Source organism: Dendrobates tinctorius, unplaced genomic scaffold, assembly GCF_039654945.1.
Source record: "Dendrobates tinctorius isolate UK_male_01 unplaced genomic scaffold, ASM3965494v1 ptg000102l, whole genome shotgun sequence".
NCBI classification, from domain to species: domain Eukaryota; kingdom Metazoa; phylum Chordata; class Amphibia; order Anura; family Dendrobatidae; genus Dendrobates; species Dendrobates tinctorius.
Genome location: NW_027361770.1, coordinates 32,075,715 through 32,091,450, shown reverse-complemented (window position 1 = coordinate 32,091,450; position 15,736 = coordinate 32,075,715). Strand labels below are relative to the sequence as shown.

At 48.5% G+C, this 15,736-nt stretch overlaps 1 protein-coding gene across 2 annotated transcripts in view; it reads right to left on the bottom strand.

The window, feature by feature from the left end:
- The window catches only part of ICE1 (interactor of little elongation complex ELL subunit 1), a 99,420-nt gene that overhangs the window by 60,589 nt on the left and 23,095 nt on the right, over positions 1-15,736 (bottom strand). For both annotated transcript variants that reach the window (XM_073587786.1, XM_073587785.1), the window contains 2 exons: positions 8,417-8,493; positions 6,152-6,189 (listed from right to left, as the gene is read on the bottom strand). In XM_073587786.1, coding sequence (XP_073443887.1) covers positions 6,152-6,189; positions 8,417-8,493 — 115 coding nt within the window. The remainder of the gene's footprint in view (positions 1-6,151; positions 6,190-8,416; positions 8,494-15,736) is intronic.

Below are 15,736 nucleotides of genomic sequence, written 5' to 3'. Positions count from 1 at the left end.
GGCACCTACTGCCCGGGTAGAGTGCGCTCTAATTCCCAGAGGGGCCACTCGATGTTTGACCCGGTAGGCCTCCAAAATTGCCGATCTGATCCAGCGAGCAATAGTAGCTTTGGAGGCCGGGTGACCTTTCCGCGCCCCATCTGGAATGATGGAGAGAGAATCTGTCTTCCGCAAAGAAGTCGTCCTAGTTAGGTAGACCTTCATCGCCCTGACCAAATCCAGCTTGTTCAAAGATCGCTCCCGAGGATGAGTTGGACTCGGACAAAAGGACGGGAGAACAATATACTCATTGAGGTGGAAAGTGGACACCACCTTAGGAAGGAAAGAGGGCGGAGGCCGCAGAACTACCTTATCCTGGTGGAGTACCAAGAAAGGGGAGCGGCAAGAAAGAGCCGCCAATTCCGACACGTGCCGGATGGAGGTGATGGCTACCAGAAAGGCTACTTTCCACGAAAGGAGAGAAAGGGAAACATCCCTGAGAGGTTCAAAGGGAGGACCTTGCAGAACCTCGAGAACCAGATTAAGATCCCATCGATCTACGGGCGCTCGGTACGGAGGAGCCGTGTGAGCCACACCTTGAAGGACGGGATGCCAACGTCTTCTGAAATAAAATGGACAGCGCCGACACTAGACCCTTTAAAGAGCTAAGGGCAAGACCCACATCCAGCCCCGCTTGAAGGAACGCCAGGATAGAAGGGAGCGAAAAACACATGGGCGAAATGTCATTGGTCTCGCACCAAGTGAAATAGGCTTTCCAAGTACGGTAATAAATTTTGGAAGACGATGGCTTCCTGGCTCGGATCATGGTATGAATAACTCGATCGGAAAATCCCGATCGTTTCAAAACCTCGGTCTGAACAGCCACGCCGTTAAATTGAGCGGCCGAGAATTGGGGTGGCAAATCGGACCTTGAGACAGCAGATCTGCTCTGTCTGGAAGCTTCCAGGGGGCGTCCGCGAGAAGGTTGACGATGTCCGCGAACCAAGACCTTCTGGGCCAATTCGGGGCGATGAGAATGACTGGAATTCCTTCCGCCTTGATTTTTTTCAACAGCCTGGGAAGAAGAGGCAGGGGAGGGAACAGGTAGGGGAGCTCGAACTGCGACCAAGGAATGGCCAGAGCGTCGGCGCCCACTGCGAGAGGATCTCGAGCCCTGGATACAAACTGTGGGACTTTCCTGTTGAGGCGAGAAGCTAACAGATCTACGTCCGGGGTTCCCCAACGACGGCAAAGCTGGAGAAATACCTCCGGATGTAGGGACCACTCTCCCGCCGCGAGACCCTCGCGACTGAGAAAATCGGCGGCCCAGTTTTCCACGCCGGGAATGTGCACCGCGGATATTGCCGGGACTGAAACCTCTGCCCAATGAAGAATCTTGGACACTTCTGCCAGGGCTGAGACACTCCGTGTCCCCCCGTGGCGGTTGACATATGCCACCGGTGTGGCATTGTCTGTCTGAATCCGGAAAGGCAGGCCCCTGAGAAGTGTCTCCCAGTGAACAAGAGACCGAAAAATCGCTCGTATCTCGAGGACGTTGATTGGCAGGGCTGACTCCTGAGTCGACCATCGACCCTGAACAGTGTGATTGCGGAACACTGCTCTCCAGCCGAGGAGGCTGGCATCCGTTGTCACAATCTGCCAGTGAATGGGGAGGAATGACCGTCCCAGGGAGATGAGAGGAGACGTCAGCCACCAAATGAGGGACTGCTTGACCCGATATGAAAGACGAAATGGACGGTCCAGGGGAAGAACAGACCTGTTCCACCGAGACAGGATGGCGTGTTGGAGAGGTCTGGAGTGAAATTGGGCAAAGGGAACCGCCTCTGTCGCCGCCACCATCTTTCCCAGGACTTTCATTGTTGTCCGGAGAGATGGAAGTCATATGATCTGCAGCGATCGTACATCCCGCTGCAGGGAACAAATCTTTTCTTGTGGTAGAAAAAAACCTCGATCGACGAATGTCGAACAATAGACCCAGAAACACAAGACGTTGTGTCGGAACAAGGCAGGTCTTCTTTTTGTTGATGAGCCAACCGAAATTGGACAGGGTGTCGAGGACGATGGTAAGACTTTGGCAAGCTTGATGAAAGGATGGAGCTTTGATCAGAATGTCGTCAAGGTATGGAAAAAGAACGAGACCTCTGATTCTCAACAAGGCCATCAACGCCGCCATGATCTTTGTAAATACTCTGGGTGCGGTGGCGAGACCGAACGGCAGAGCAACAAACTGGTAATGTTCCTGGCGAATCGTGAAACGCAGGAATTTCTGATGGCCGGAGAATATGGGAACATGTAGATAGGCATCTCGAATGTCTATTGAACACATGAACTCCTGCGTCTCCATGGAAGCGATTACCGACCGAAGAGACTCCATTCGGAAATGACGCAGTCGGACTCTCTTGTTGAGTAACTTGAGGTCCAAGATGGGGCGAATTGTACCGCCTTTTTTCGGCACCACAAACAGGTTTGAATAAAACCCTGTGAAACGTTCTGATTCGGGAACGGGCACAATCACTCCGGAACTGAGAAGAGAGGCGATGGACGCAAAGAACCCGGGAACTAAGGCAGGGTGTTTTAGAGGTCGGGACTCGATGAAACGATCCCGGGGATGAGAAACGAACTCTATCTTGTATCCTGAAGATACAACTTCCCTGACCCAAGCGTCCTCTACTGAGGCTAGCCATACGTCCTTGAAGAAAAGGAGTCGACCTCCCAATTGGGAGGGACCATCGGGAGTTCGTTGATAGTCATGCTGATGTGGACCGTCCAGATCTAGACCTGGAGGGTCTGCCCTGGGAGGAGTGAGATCGCCAGGAGGGAGTGGGTCTGAAGGACACCATCTTTCTATCCTGGCGTGCTTGCGGTCTTTGTTGGTTAGAGAAGTTCTCTGTCGTATTGAAACGGCGGAAAGCTCGAAAGGGCCGAAACTGACGCCTTAGCGGGGGTCTGTGAGGCTTGGACTGAGGGAGGAGGGAACTCGTGCCTCCAGTGGCGTCCTTAATAATCTGGTCCAGCTGGGATCCAAAGAGACGCGCTCCCTGAAAAGGCAGATTGGTAAGAGACTTTTTAGAAGACAAGTCCTCCTGCCAAGCCTTAAGCCAAATTGTACGTCGGATTGCCACTACGTTGCTTGACACCTGAACAGCACACGACGTGGCATCCAAGGAAGCAGAAAGCAAATAATCCCCTGCATGGGAAAGCTGGTTGGCCAGATTGGCTAATTGCTCTGGTTGGGCCTTATCTAGGATGCCCTTATGGAGATCCTCTGCCCAAGTGGCAATGGCCTTTGCTACCCAAGATGAAGCGAAGGCTGGGCTTAGCACTGCTGCAGCCGCTTCGAATGTTGACTTTGCTAAAGATTCTATAATTCTATCATTAGAATCCTTTAGTGACGCCATACCTGAAATCGGGAGGACCGTGTTGTTAGACAGTCTGGACACGGGTGCGTCTACCGAAAGGGAAGCAGACCAGTTGTCGGTGAGCTCTTTGGCAAACAGGTACAGCACGCCGAGGCGCTTCCCTCTTTGAAAGCGCCTGGTCGGATTTTCTTTCCCTGGTAAGGATCTTGCCAAACTCAGAGTGGGAGGCGAAGACCCTGGAAGGCATTTCTGCCCGTCTGAACGAAACCTCCTGTTCTGAGGATTCCGCAGGGGTGTCTGAGATTTCGAAGGTGTGATTAATCGCAGCAATGAGGTTCTGTACCGTAACCTTCATGTCCGCGTCCTGGTCCGAATCCAGCTCTAAGATCTCTTCGGATGACACATCCGATAACGCCTCACCTGACTCAGGAGAGGAGGCACAGGAGGGCGACTGCTGGGAAGAACTATATGGGGATGTGCGGCCAGGAGAGGATCCCGGCTGGAGATCCTGTCTGGGCCTTTTGCGGCATTTGCTGGCTGGCTCAGATGGAGCTTCATGTGACCTGCTGGACCCTGCAGAAGTGTCCAGGGGCAACTTATCAAGGACGGCTACCAGGGAATGAGACACCCTAGTGAGGTCTGCCACAGATTGTGAAAGAAACGAGGCCCAACCAGGAATGGGGGGTTCGCTTTCACGTGACGCAATAGATGGTTCCTGGACGGGGTCATGCTGAATGGGATTGCTGCAGTCCAGGCAGAGGGGAGCAGGCTGACCTGAGGGAAGTTTGCGATTGCAAGAGGCGCATGCGAAGAACTGGACTAGAGAGCCCGTGGGGGCCGGCGGACGACCACGCTCAGCCTTAGAGTTAGACATAATGAATGAAGAAAAGAAGGACCCTGAAGAAATGCCGGAAGGTTGGGGGACAGAAAGGCAGAGGAGGGTGTCAGTCTGCAGTTGTAGAACTACTCACGGTCCGGTGTCCCCAAAGTGATGTACCAGGCTCATGAAAATTGCAGGGCCCCAGCAGGGGGTAACTGACGTCCGTTTTTCGTCTCCGGCTGACAGGCTGCAAAGATGGCGGCAGCCTGAGGTGAAGGGAAAAAGCGCAGTCCTGTATGGACAAGAAAGGCAGAGCTAGCCGCCTGAACCAAGGGAAACCGCCCCCCCCTACCCAGCCACAGGCCAAGAGAGGCGGTGGGAGGGTGTAGGAACGGGCGAGAGCGCAGCCGGCCTATGTGAGTGAACGGGGGGGGGGGGTGTGGCCGCGACGGGCGCGAAGGCCCAAAATGAAGCCGGGACTAAATTTGAGACGGCGGCCGCCTGTCAGCACGGGGCGGCGTGGAAGTCCCGCAATGCTGCCGCGGCCATCCACAAAGAAAATGCCGCCTGAACCGGGCTCTAAGATGAAGCTCCCGAGGAATACCAGCGGCGGCGGGGGAACAAGGCCCGCCCGGGGCTTAGATGAAATGCAGCGACCGTCGGGAGGCTCGGGCAGCATATAGAACCTGCGGCGCTGCCCTGGCGCCGCTCCATAAAGGTACCTTCTTTATCCAACGCTGTCTGTAATCTTTCCCGTGTCCGCGCCTCGTCCGAACGACAGGCTCTGGTGGGCGAGTGGGTGGGAGGCGGGGGGCAAGGACCATCCGTTGCTGGCATGCACCTGTGCCGAGCTTGTGGTCCGCACGGAGAGCTATGAGGATACGGGGTGGCAGTACACGCCGTACTCATAGCCTCTTTGTGGGAGTACAGTTGTGACTTCTCACACTGTATCCCTCCGGAAACCTGAAAAGGAACGACGCACATCGAGGTAGATATGGGTCTAATGAAAGACCCGTGTCCACCTCCTACTGACACCAAGCTAAACTGAGGAATTTCCTGCCAGTCGGTGGGGTGTACACTGCGGAGGAGGAGCTAACCTTTTTTTGTGCATAGTGTCAGCCTCCTAGTGGCAGCAGCATACACCCCATGGTCTCTGTGTCCCCCAATGAGGCGAAAGAGAAAAGAGTTCTTTACAGGTAGAGAAGACAAACTATGGAATGTCTTGCCCCAATAGGTAGCATTGACAAATTACTTGAATAACAATATTACTGTGAGTTGCAAATAATTTAGTACTGAATGATGTATAATTAACCTGAAAACCATTTTTAAGCTGGAACTAGCAGTCAGTGTAGTGTGATGCACTTATTGCGATAATTCAGAACAGTTCTGACAGCAACACTTGTAAGTATGAAGCTTTTATTGACAACTCAGTCATGCTGTCAATCACTAATGAGGCTGGAGATTTTCAATGCAACCAACATGTAAACATATTCCAGCAAGGGACCTTCGGTATGTACCGTTAGAGTAGTGTGGAATCTAAGAAGTTAATACTGTGTATTTTTTCTATTTTTACTTATGTTTGCGGCTACGTTTTTTTTTTTTAAACCCAGGCAAACCTTTTTATGAGTCAAAACAATGAAGGATAAGAGAATAAAAACCACAACTATTGTTTTGGTGATAGAGCATAAACAGAGAGGTTGGTCAGGTTTGGGTTTCAAATCGCTCTATGTGACCTCAAACTTATGAATCCTTAAATCACATCTAGTGACTGCAGACTTGAACTCAAGCTTGAACAACTCCTTTAATTTTCTAATAATTTTCAAAATGTTCATATAAATCTTGTGCAAATTCTTGCAAATCTATCAGATTTGAAATACCAATAATTAAAATACCTAAAGCTTTTTTTTTTTTTTTTTTTTTTTTTACCATTTAGACCCCATAACATCCTACAAATTATTAAAAGTTTACTTACCTTCCATTTTCTTTAACTTTGCTTCCAGTTTCTTTTTCCTATAAAAAGTTCACAAAGTTTAACTATGGCAACAGATAATTCTGGGCATACAAAAATGACTTAATGACTTGTATTGGGTGGGCTTTACTTATGAAAGCATATGGCAAGACATTAATACATCATTAACCTAGCCTTAAAGAAGTATTGACCTCCAAGACATTTATGCCAATAGGATAGTCTCTGCTATGGGAACATTTGTCTGACGCGGAGCACTACTACTTTCTGAGCCCTTCAGTACTTTCCATTGAGATTAATAGAAAAAAAAAAACTAGCTTTTTTGTCTCTACATGCAAAGACCAGTGTACCCAATAGTCATTTACTTTTCCTGGGGTAGAGAAGATTTATTTTTACATGCCATGCATTACACTGTTCTAACCATCACTCATAGAATCATAAAATGTTACAGTTGGAAGGGACCACCAAGGTCATCTGGTCCAACCCCCTGCTCAATACAAGATTCATTAACCCCTGTCCGACATCAGGCATAATAGTACGCCTTTGTCGGGCACCCTCCCTTTGAGGTGGGCTCCGGCGCTGAGCCCACATCTTTTCCGGCACATGTCAGCTATTTTGAACAGCTGACAAGTGCCTTTAACAGCCGCGGGTGGAATCACAATCCACCCGCGGCTGTTAACCCGTTAAATGTTGTTGTCAAACTCTGACAGCGGCATTTAACTCGCGATACCGGCAAGCGTGCCGGAAATCCCGTCCATCAGTGACCCCTGTCACGTGATCACGGGTCACCGATGGGTTGGCATGACAACCAGAGATCTCTCGCAGACCTCTATGGTTGTCACTGACAGACTGTTATGAGCGCGGCCCGGTGGTCGGCGCTCATAGTGAGTAATTCTACTACATAGAGGTGATCTGATCATCGCCTGTATGTAGCAGAGCCGATTGGACAAGTGTAGCTTCTAGTCTCCCATGGAGATTATTGAAGCATGTAAACAGTAAAAAAAAAAAAAAAAAGTTATAAAAAAAATACTAAAAAAAAAAAAAAAATGTAAAAGTTCAAATCCCCCCCATTCAAGATAAAAAAAATAAATAAAATAAATCAAACATAGATACATGTTTGGTATCGCTGCGTTCAGAATTGCCTGATCTATCAATATGAAAAAAGAATTAACTCGATCGCTAAACGGTGTGAAGAGAAAAAAAAATCAAACAAACAGAATTACGTTTTTTTTGTGGCCGCAACATTGAATTGAAATGCAATAACGGGCGATCAAAAGAGCATATCTGCACGAAAATTGTTTCATTAAAGACGTCAGCTCGGCACGCAAAAAGTAAGCCCTTGCCAACCCGAGATCACGAAAAATGGAGACACTACGGGTAGCGGAAAATGGCACAAATTTTTTTTTTTTAAGCAAACTTTGGAATTTTTCTTTTACCACTTAAATATAAAAGTACCTAGACATGTTTGGTGTCTGTGAACTCGTAATGACCTGGAGAATCATAATGGCAGGTCAGTTTTAGCATTTAGTGAAAAAGGTGAAAAAGACAACTGTGGGATTGCGCCTTTTTTGCAATGTCACCACACTTAAAGTTTTTGAGTACACGACATGGTAAAACCAATGGTGTTCAAAAGTACAAATCGTCCCTCAAAAAACAAACCCGCACATGGGCATTTTGACCAAAAAATAATAAATTTATGGCTCTGGGAAGTAGGGGGGGCAAAAAATGAAAATGCAAAACCAAAAATACCTCTGCTCGTTCAGGGGTTAAACCATCTCAGAGAGATGTCTGTCCAGCCTTTGAAGACTTCCATTGAAGGAGAACTCACCACCTCTCGTGGCAGCCGGTTCCACTCGTTTAACACCTTCACTGTTAAAAATGTTTTTTCCAATAGCTAATCTGTATCTCCTCCCATTCAGTTTCATCCCATTGCTTCTAGTCTTTCTTAGTGCAAATGAGAATAAAGCTGATCCCTCTACACTGCGACATACCTTGAGGGAATTCCTTTAAGCCACTGTGTGTACTCTACACCCCCACCCCCGCCTGTGGGAGTTCTGTTAATTTAAGTCGCTGTGTGTTTTCTAGTACTGTCGCAAATGAATAATTGGCATCAGCCATCTCGCTGCCATTTATAGGCCAAAGAAATAATTTTTCAAGACCGCTGTGTGTTTTCTAATAGAGTTCATAGAATCATAGAATGTTAGAGTTGGAAGGGACTCCTTCTTGGACTACATTACTGTGTTGACACACTAAGCAGTGAGATATACATACGCAACATCAATCTTCTCACACTCTTCCTTCACTTTGATGTATTCCATTTGAGTTTGCTGGTAGATCTTGAGACTAGACTGCAATCGAAAACAATTACAATATGAACAAATTTTGTCATCATGCACATATAAAATAACAGAATCGAAAACACTGATCTTTGGTTTCAATTCGGGAATCTGAAAAACTGTATTAGGCCGGGGTCAGACGTGCGAAAAATTTGCACACGTCTCGCGTGTCAATACCCGGCACTCGGGACCGGAGCATGCGGCTGCATACAAATACATGCAGTCACACGCTCCTGTCCGAGTGCCGGCGGCAGTGCCGGGTTCTGACATGCGAGACTCGTGAAAGTTTCTTGCATGTCTGACCCCAGCCTTAAGGTCCTTATGGGAATCACACATAGAATCATATTTTTATCTCTTTGACAACAGCTTCGGCTAACTTTAGAAGAATGACCACACAACTTAAAGCCCTATAAAAAAAAGGTTGTGCAGAAGGCTTGAAAATGTTTTTCATTTATTTAAAAGCTTATTCACATTCAGCTAGGTAAAGTCAGTAACAATACACCGTTTAGGTTTTACTAGTCTCTCAAAAAACGAATAATATATATTTCTTTAATTCAGATATATTTATTGTATAAAAAAGTAATACACACAAAACTACATAATATTTTTTTTGCACATACCATATCTAATTTTTTGGGAAGTCCGCCAAAGTCTAAGAATAACTTATTTTTCAGTAGATAATTATGTGAGGGTTTCTTTTTTGCAGGATAAGCCATAGTTTTTACTGGTGACATTTTTTAGTAGAAGCAACTTTTTAAATCACTTTTTGTTTCATTATTTGTAAGTCTGGATGACCAAAAAAAGGCATATTTCTGGTGTGATTTTTTGTGTATTTTTTATAATGGTGTGCACCATACAGGATAATGATCTAGTTTTATTGTCTGAATCAATACTATTACAGTGACATCAAATTTCAAACATTTCATTACTTTCGCACAAGAAAAATCATATAATAAAAATATGTAAGTACGGTAATGCCTAAAAGAGCAATAGCCCCACTAGATATCAGCTCCTCCTTTATACAGCCAACATAATTTTTAGTAGGGTGATATGAATTGAAAGTTGCCCATAGCTACTAATGTTACTGACGGACTAGACATTGGACAGAATGTACTTTAAGTGGAACATAGAAATAGAATTCCCGGAATACCATCCCAACAGAAGTTACACCGCGAGACCAGCAGTATTATACAATCGCCGATTGGCAAACTGTTACTGATCATTTAAATGTCCGTTTTCACAGGCAGACCAAGGCAAATGATGCAAACAGATATATACTAAATCGCTAAAGGCCCCGTCACATAGCGAGATCGCTAATGCGTCACCGATTTTGTGACGCAACAGTGATCTCACTACATGTGACATGCAGCGGCGACCGGCCCCCCTGCTGGATATCATCGCTGATTGTGCAGGAATGTCCTGGGCCATTTTTTCGTCATCGGCATCCCGCTGGCCAGCATGCATCGCTGTGTTTGATCGCTGGATCGTTGCTGCGTCGCTGAAGAGATCTGCCTGTTTGGCAGCTTACTAGCGACCATTTAGCGACGCACCAGAGATCCCCTACCAGGTCGTAACGTTGTCGGGATCGCTGGTGCATCGCCAAGTGAAACGGGACCCTTAGTGATGCGTCACTGGGAAGGGAATGGTGATCTCAGTATAGTGCACACAAGATCATTTAACCAAATGGAGGAGCATTTTACTGGTTCACTGGGTTATCGGCAGTCTGTTTACACGGCAAGAAAATTGCAAAACCACCATGGTTACTTACCGGTAGCCGGTTTTTCCGGAACCCATGACAGCACCACCTGAGAGAGGGATCCGCCCCGCCAGGACAGGAACCTACTGAGACATAAGGGGCGGCACCTCTCCCCCGCTTCAGTTGGGTTACAGAGCATTGAGAGGACTTCCCGGTTAGTTACATGTTTAATCCAACACCACAACACTCAAAACACCCTACTAATTGTGCACACCCATACAGTGAAAAAGGGGGGGAATGTACGGGTGTGCTGTCATGGGTTCCGGAAAAACCGGCTACCGGTAAGTAACCATGGTGGTTTTCCCTTCACCCATGACAGCACCACCTGAGAGATTTTTGGAGACTTCGAAACACCTTAGGGAGGGACCACCGCTTGCAGCACCCTTCTACCAAAGGTTAAGTCAGCAGAGGAGGATAGATTTAATCTATAGTGCTTAAAGAAGGTTGAAGGTGAGGCCCAGGTAGCGGCCTTACAAATCTGTTCGATTGATACCTCTGCCTTTTCAGCCCAGGAGGTCGCCACGGCTCTGGTGGAATGAGCCTTGATGCCGTCAGGAATCGGGATACCACCAGCTGAATAGGCTACACTAATGGCTTCCCTAATCCATCTAGCAATAGTCCCTTTTGAAACCCCATAGCCTTTCCTGGCACCCTGAAAAGCTACGAATAGGGACTGTGACCTCCTCCACTGGCTAGTGGCAGATATATATTCTACGAGAGCCCTTTTAACATCCAGACTATGGAATTTTTCCTCCCCCAGATTTTTTGGATTTTCGCAAAAGGATGGAAGGACAATTTCCTGACCCCGATGGAAATCTGATACTACCTTGGGCAGATAACTGGGGTCTGTTCTTAAAACTACCCTATCCTGAAAGACTTGCGTGTAAGGAGGATTTACTGAGAGAGCCTGTAAGTCGCTTATCCTGCGGGCTGATGTGAGGGCTACTAACAGGATTGTTTTTAGGGTCAAGAACTTTAGGGGTAGCTGATGTAATGGCTCATACGGATCTTTTGTAAGGGCTTCTAACACCAGGTTTAAATCCCAGGGGGCTATTCTGGGTATTGGAATAGGCTTAGCTCTATGGCAGGATTTAATAAATCTGGCTATCCACCTATCTGATGCCAGTTTGCAATTGTAGAGCGCCCCTAGTGCCGACACCTGAACCTTAAGTGTGTTTACTGCTAACCCCATCTGCAACCCAGATTGTAAGAACTCTAGGATGGCCCTAATCGGGGGTTCTTTTCCTAACGGCTTACCCAAGAACTGTAGGAACTTATCCCATGTTCTGCCGTAGATGTTAGTAGTCACCGGTTTCCTGCTTTTTAGCAGAGTGGCCACCAGCCCAGGGGAGAACCCCCTATCCATTAAAAGCGACCTTTCAAATTCCACGCCGTCAGATGGAATCCTTTGACCTGAGCGTGCAATATTGGACCCTGAGCTAGTAGGTCCGGGATTTCTGGCAGAACCCATGGATCGGAGAGGGACATCTTCCGTAGCAGAGCAAACCAGGGCCTTTTTGGCCAGAATGGAGCTATTAGAATCACCCTGGCTTGATCGTTTCTGATTTTTCTTACCACAGTTGGGATCAGAGCTACTGGGGGGAACGCGTAAGCCAGTCTGAAGTTCCACTGGATGTGCAACGAGTCCACTGCCCATGGATTTTCCCTCGGGTTTAGAGAGCAGAACCTTTCTGTTTGCCTGTTGTGCTTGTTTGCAAAGAGGTCTATCACCGGTTCCCCCCAAAGCTGAATTATCTTTTGAAAAATGGACCGGTTTAGCGCCCATTCTCCTTGCCTCAGGGTATTGCGACTCAGGAAATCTGCCTCTATGTTTTCTGCCCCTTTTATGTGTAGGGCTGTCACGGAGTGTAGGTGTTCCTCTGCACTGCTCAGAATGTCTGTTGCTGCTTCCATTAAGGAGTGTGATTTTGTCCCACCTTGGTGGTTGATGTATGCCACTGCTACCTTGTTGTCTGACATGATGCGTACGTCTCGACCCTGGAGTAGCGGAATGAAGTGGCTTAGGGCCTTGCCCACTGCCCACAGTTCTCTCAGGTTGGAGGATGCCTTCCTTTCTTGAGGTGTCCAGGAACCCTGACCTATGAGGCCCCTTAGGTGTGCCCCCCACCCCGAGGAGCTTGCATCTGTTAAAATTATATCTGTCGCCTGTCTGTCCCATGGTATTCCTAAGGTCAGATTTGTCCCGTTCAACCACCAGTTGAGAGAGTCTCTGGTTTTTGAGGAAAGCTCCAGCTTCCCTTCCAAACGCCCTCTTAGCGATCTTTGTGCTCTTAGTATCTCCCCCTGGAGTTGCCGGGTGTGAAACTGAGCCCACCTGACCGCCGGAATACAGGATGTTAGGGTACCTAGTAGGGACATTGCTTTTCTTAATGTCATACATGGTTGGTTTCGGCCCGCCAAGGCCAGATTTTGTACCTTCTCTATCTTGGACTCTGAGAGCAGACACTCTTGCCTTTCTGAGTCCAGTATAAATCCTAGGAAGGTCTGTTTCTTTAGGGGTTGTAATTTTGATTTTTTGAAATTGACTATCCACCCTAACTCTTGCAAGGTGTTGATCACCTGAGTCAACTGTGCTGTACAGTGGTCCTCTGAACTGCCCACTATAAGAAAATCGTCCAGGTATGGTATTATGACCGTATCGTGAATCCGGAGAAAGGCTGTCACTTCCGCTATGACCTTGGTGAAGACCCTCGGGGCTATGGATATGCCAAACGGAAGAGCCCTGAACTGAAAGTGCCTTAGTGTGCCCTGAATATAAAGCGCAACCCTCAGGTATTTCTGGTAATCTGGATGGATAGGGATGTGATAATACGCATCCTTTAAATCGACTACGGCCATGAAGCAATCTTGATGTAGCAGCTTCACTGCCGTAGTCACTGATTCCATCTTGAAGGTCGGGTTCCTTATCCAAAGATTGAGGCGTCTGAGATTTATGATTGTCCTGAACGACTGATCCGGTTTTTTTATTAGAAAAAGGGGGTGAATAAAACCCCTTTCCTTCCTGTAAGCGTGGCACCTCGGACAGTACCCGCTTGTCTATCAGGCTCAGGATTTCTGTTTCTAAGGCCAGTTGTTCTTCGGTCATCTTCCTGATAGGTGTGATGACGACCACGGGTTTTGGCTGACGAATAAAGGGGATTTTCAGGCCTTCTTTTAGGATGCTCAGAATCCAGGTATTGGAGGAGATCTTTTCCCAGGCCTGGAAAAAGAGTGCCAATCTCCCTCCTACTGGAATACCGGCGTCATTGTGGTGACTTTTTTGAGGTGGAGGTGCCTCCACCAAACATAAACCCTGATTCTTTCTTTCTTTTATCCTCCCATCTTCTCCTGTCAGCGGGAGGACGCCCTCTATTGAATCTCCCCCTCCGAAAGGGCTGTCTCCTCTGATCCATAGGGAATCTGGGGAAGCCTTTTTTCTTATCGCCTGCTTTCTCCAGAATATCGTCCAAGTTCTTGCCGAACAGGAATCGACCATCGCAGGGGAGAGAGCACAATTTGGCCTTGGACTGAAGGTCACCCGGACAGCCCTTAAGCCATAACGCGCGTCTAGCAGCATTTGATAGTGACGCTGCTCTGGCTGTCAATCGCATAGAGTCCACCGAGGTATCTGCCAAAAAAGCCGCTGCCCCGTGCAAGAGATACATGTCTGATAAGATCTTCTCTCTTGGGACCCTTGACGCCAGCTTCTCTTCTGCTGCAGCCAGATCATGAGGGAGCGTGCCGTGCAGGTGCCCGCTATCGCCGGCTTTAGACCTCCTGCTGTCGCTTCCCATGCGTGCCTCAAATATGAGTCCGCTTTTTTGTCCAGCGGGTCTCTAAGAACCCCTGCATCTTCCAAGGGCAGGGCCGACCTTTTGGAAGATCTGGATACCGCTGCATCTATTTTTGGGACTTTGTCCCATACCTCCGTATCCTTGTATTCAAAGGGGTATCGTCTCTTAGAGGCGGATGGAAGGGCCCCCGATTTTTCAGGCTTTTTCCACTCCTTCTCAATAAGCGCCTGGATTTTCGCGTTTACTGGAAAGGTTCGTTTTTTCCTCTCCTGAAGCCCCCCAAACATGACGTCCTCTAGGGTTTTAGCCGCCCTTTCTTCCTGTAGGCCCATTGTGGTTCTAATGGCCTTTAGGAGGGCATCTGTATCTTCTACAGGGAAACATGGCTTACCCCGTGTCACTATCTGAGGAGTCTGAGGAGGATGATTTTTCCGCCTGAGATGATACTGACGCGGAATCTGAGGGGGAACTAGGGAAATCCTTCCTGCTTTTTTTCCCTTTTTTCAATAAGGACTTAATTGAGCCTTCCATTTCTGACCTGAGGGCAGATATTAGATTGGCTGCGAAACTAGGCGCTTCCTCCGCCATAGTCCGCTGAATGCACGAAGCACAGAGATCTTTTTGCCAGTCTCTTGCTAGGGGAGATTTACATATAGCACAACCCCTATTCTTCTTCTTGCTTCCCGCTTTTCTGGGCCTTTCCTACAGGGTGAAGCATACAATAGAAAACCCCTATTAATATACTGTTAACATTCACGAAGATCACTCACCACCCGTAATCAAGGGTACCGGACTTGGAGGCTGCATCGGAGCACCTGACCCGCGCTCTTTGGACCTTGAGGAGTGCCCCGACCTGCGGCTGGGGCGACTGCTGCTTGAATGGCTTCCATGCTTCCTGCGAGAGGGCTGTGAGGGAGGCAGGGACGCTGAACGTTCCTGCTCGGACTCCATTTTGCACCGCCGATCTACAGCTGTCTTCCTCCTTTTAAATTGCATGCCTCCGCCTGGTGAGCGTCTTCCTCCCCTCCCCCCTGCGACCGCCGGCTCAGCGCTTCAGAAGCCGGCCGGCGTTGCACCCAGCATTACAAGCGCCGCTGACGTCAGCGGCCGGAAGACGCCAGCGTCTCTCCCCTACCACGGGGATCGAGATGCGGCGTGCGCGAGGGGAGGGCGGCGCGGTGGGGGCTTCCCGGAGCCACCGGAATCCCATCCACGCCTGCACGAACCCGGAGCCCCAGGGACCCCGGGGACTGCGCTTCCAGGACCCGACGGCCGGCGCTACAGGTAAGCTACCTGTTCTTCCCACGCCGGGACGGGCCTGGGTCTTATCTTTTTCTTCGCCCATGACAGGCACCGCCACAGTGGGATTCCTTCCAGGACAGGAACCCAACTGAAGCGGGGGAGAAGTGCCGCCCCTTATGTCTCAGTAGGTTCCTGTCCTGGCGGGGCGGATCCCTCTCTCAGGTGGTGCTGTCATGGGTGAAGGGAAAATGAGCGTTTTTAACAACGCTCGCTCACTATCGTTTTGCAGTGTAAATGCCCCTTCATTTAGCAGATGTCCCCCCCCCCCTGCAATTTTGTGGATTTATTGCACCCATACTTTGCTAACTAAACTTTTGTTGAGATGACATTACGATTTCAGTACATCAGCTGGGCACCTTTCTAATGCCATTTAATCTGCAGATTAACTCTATATTTACACCTT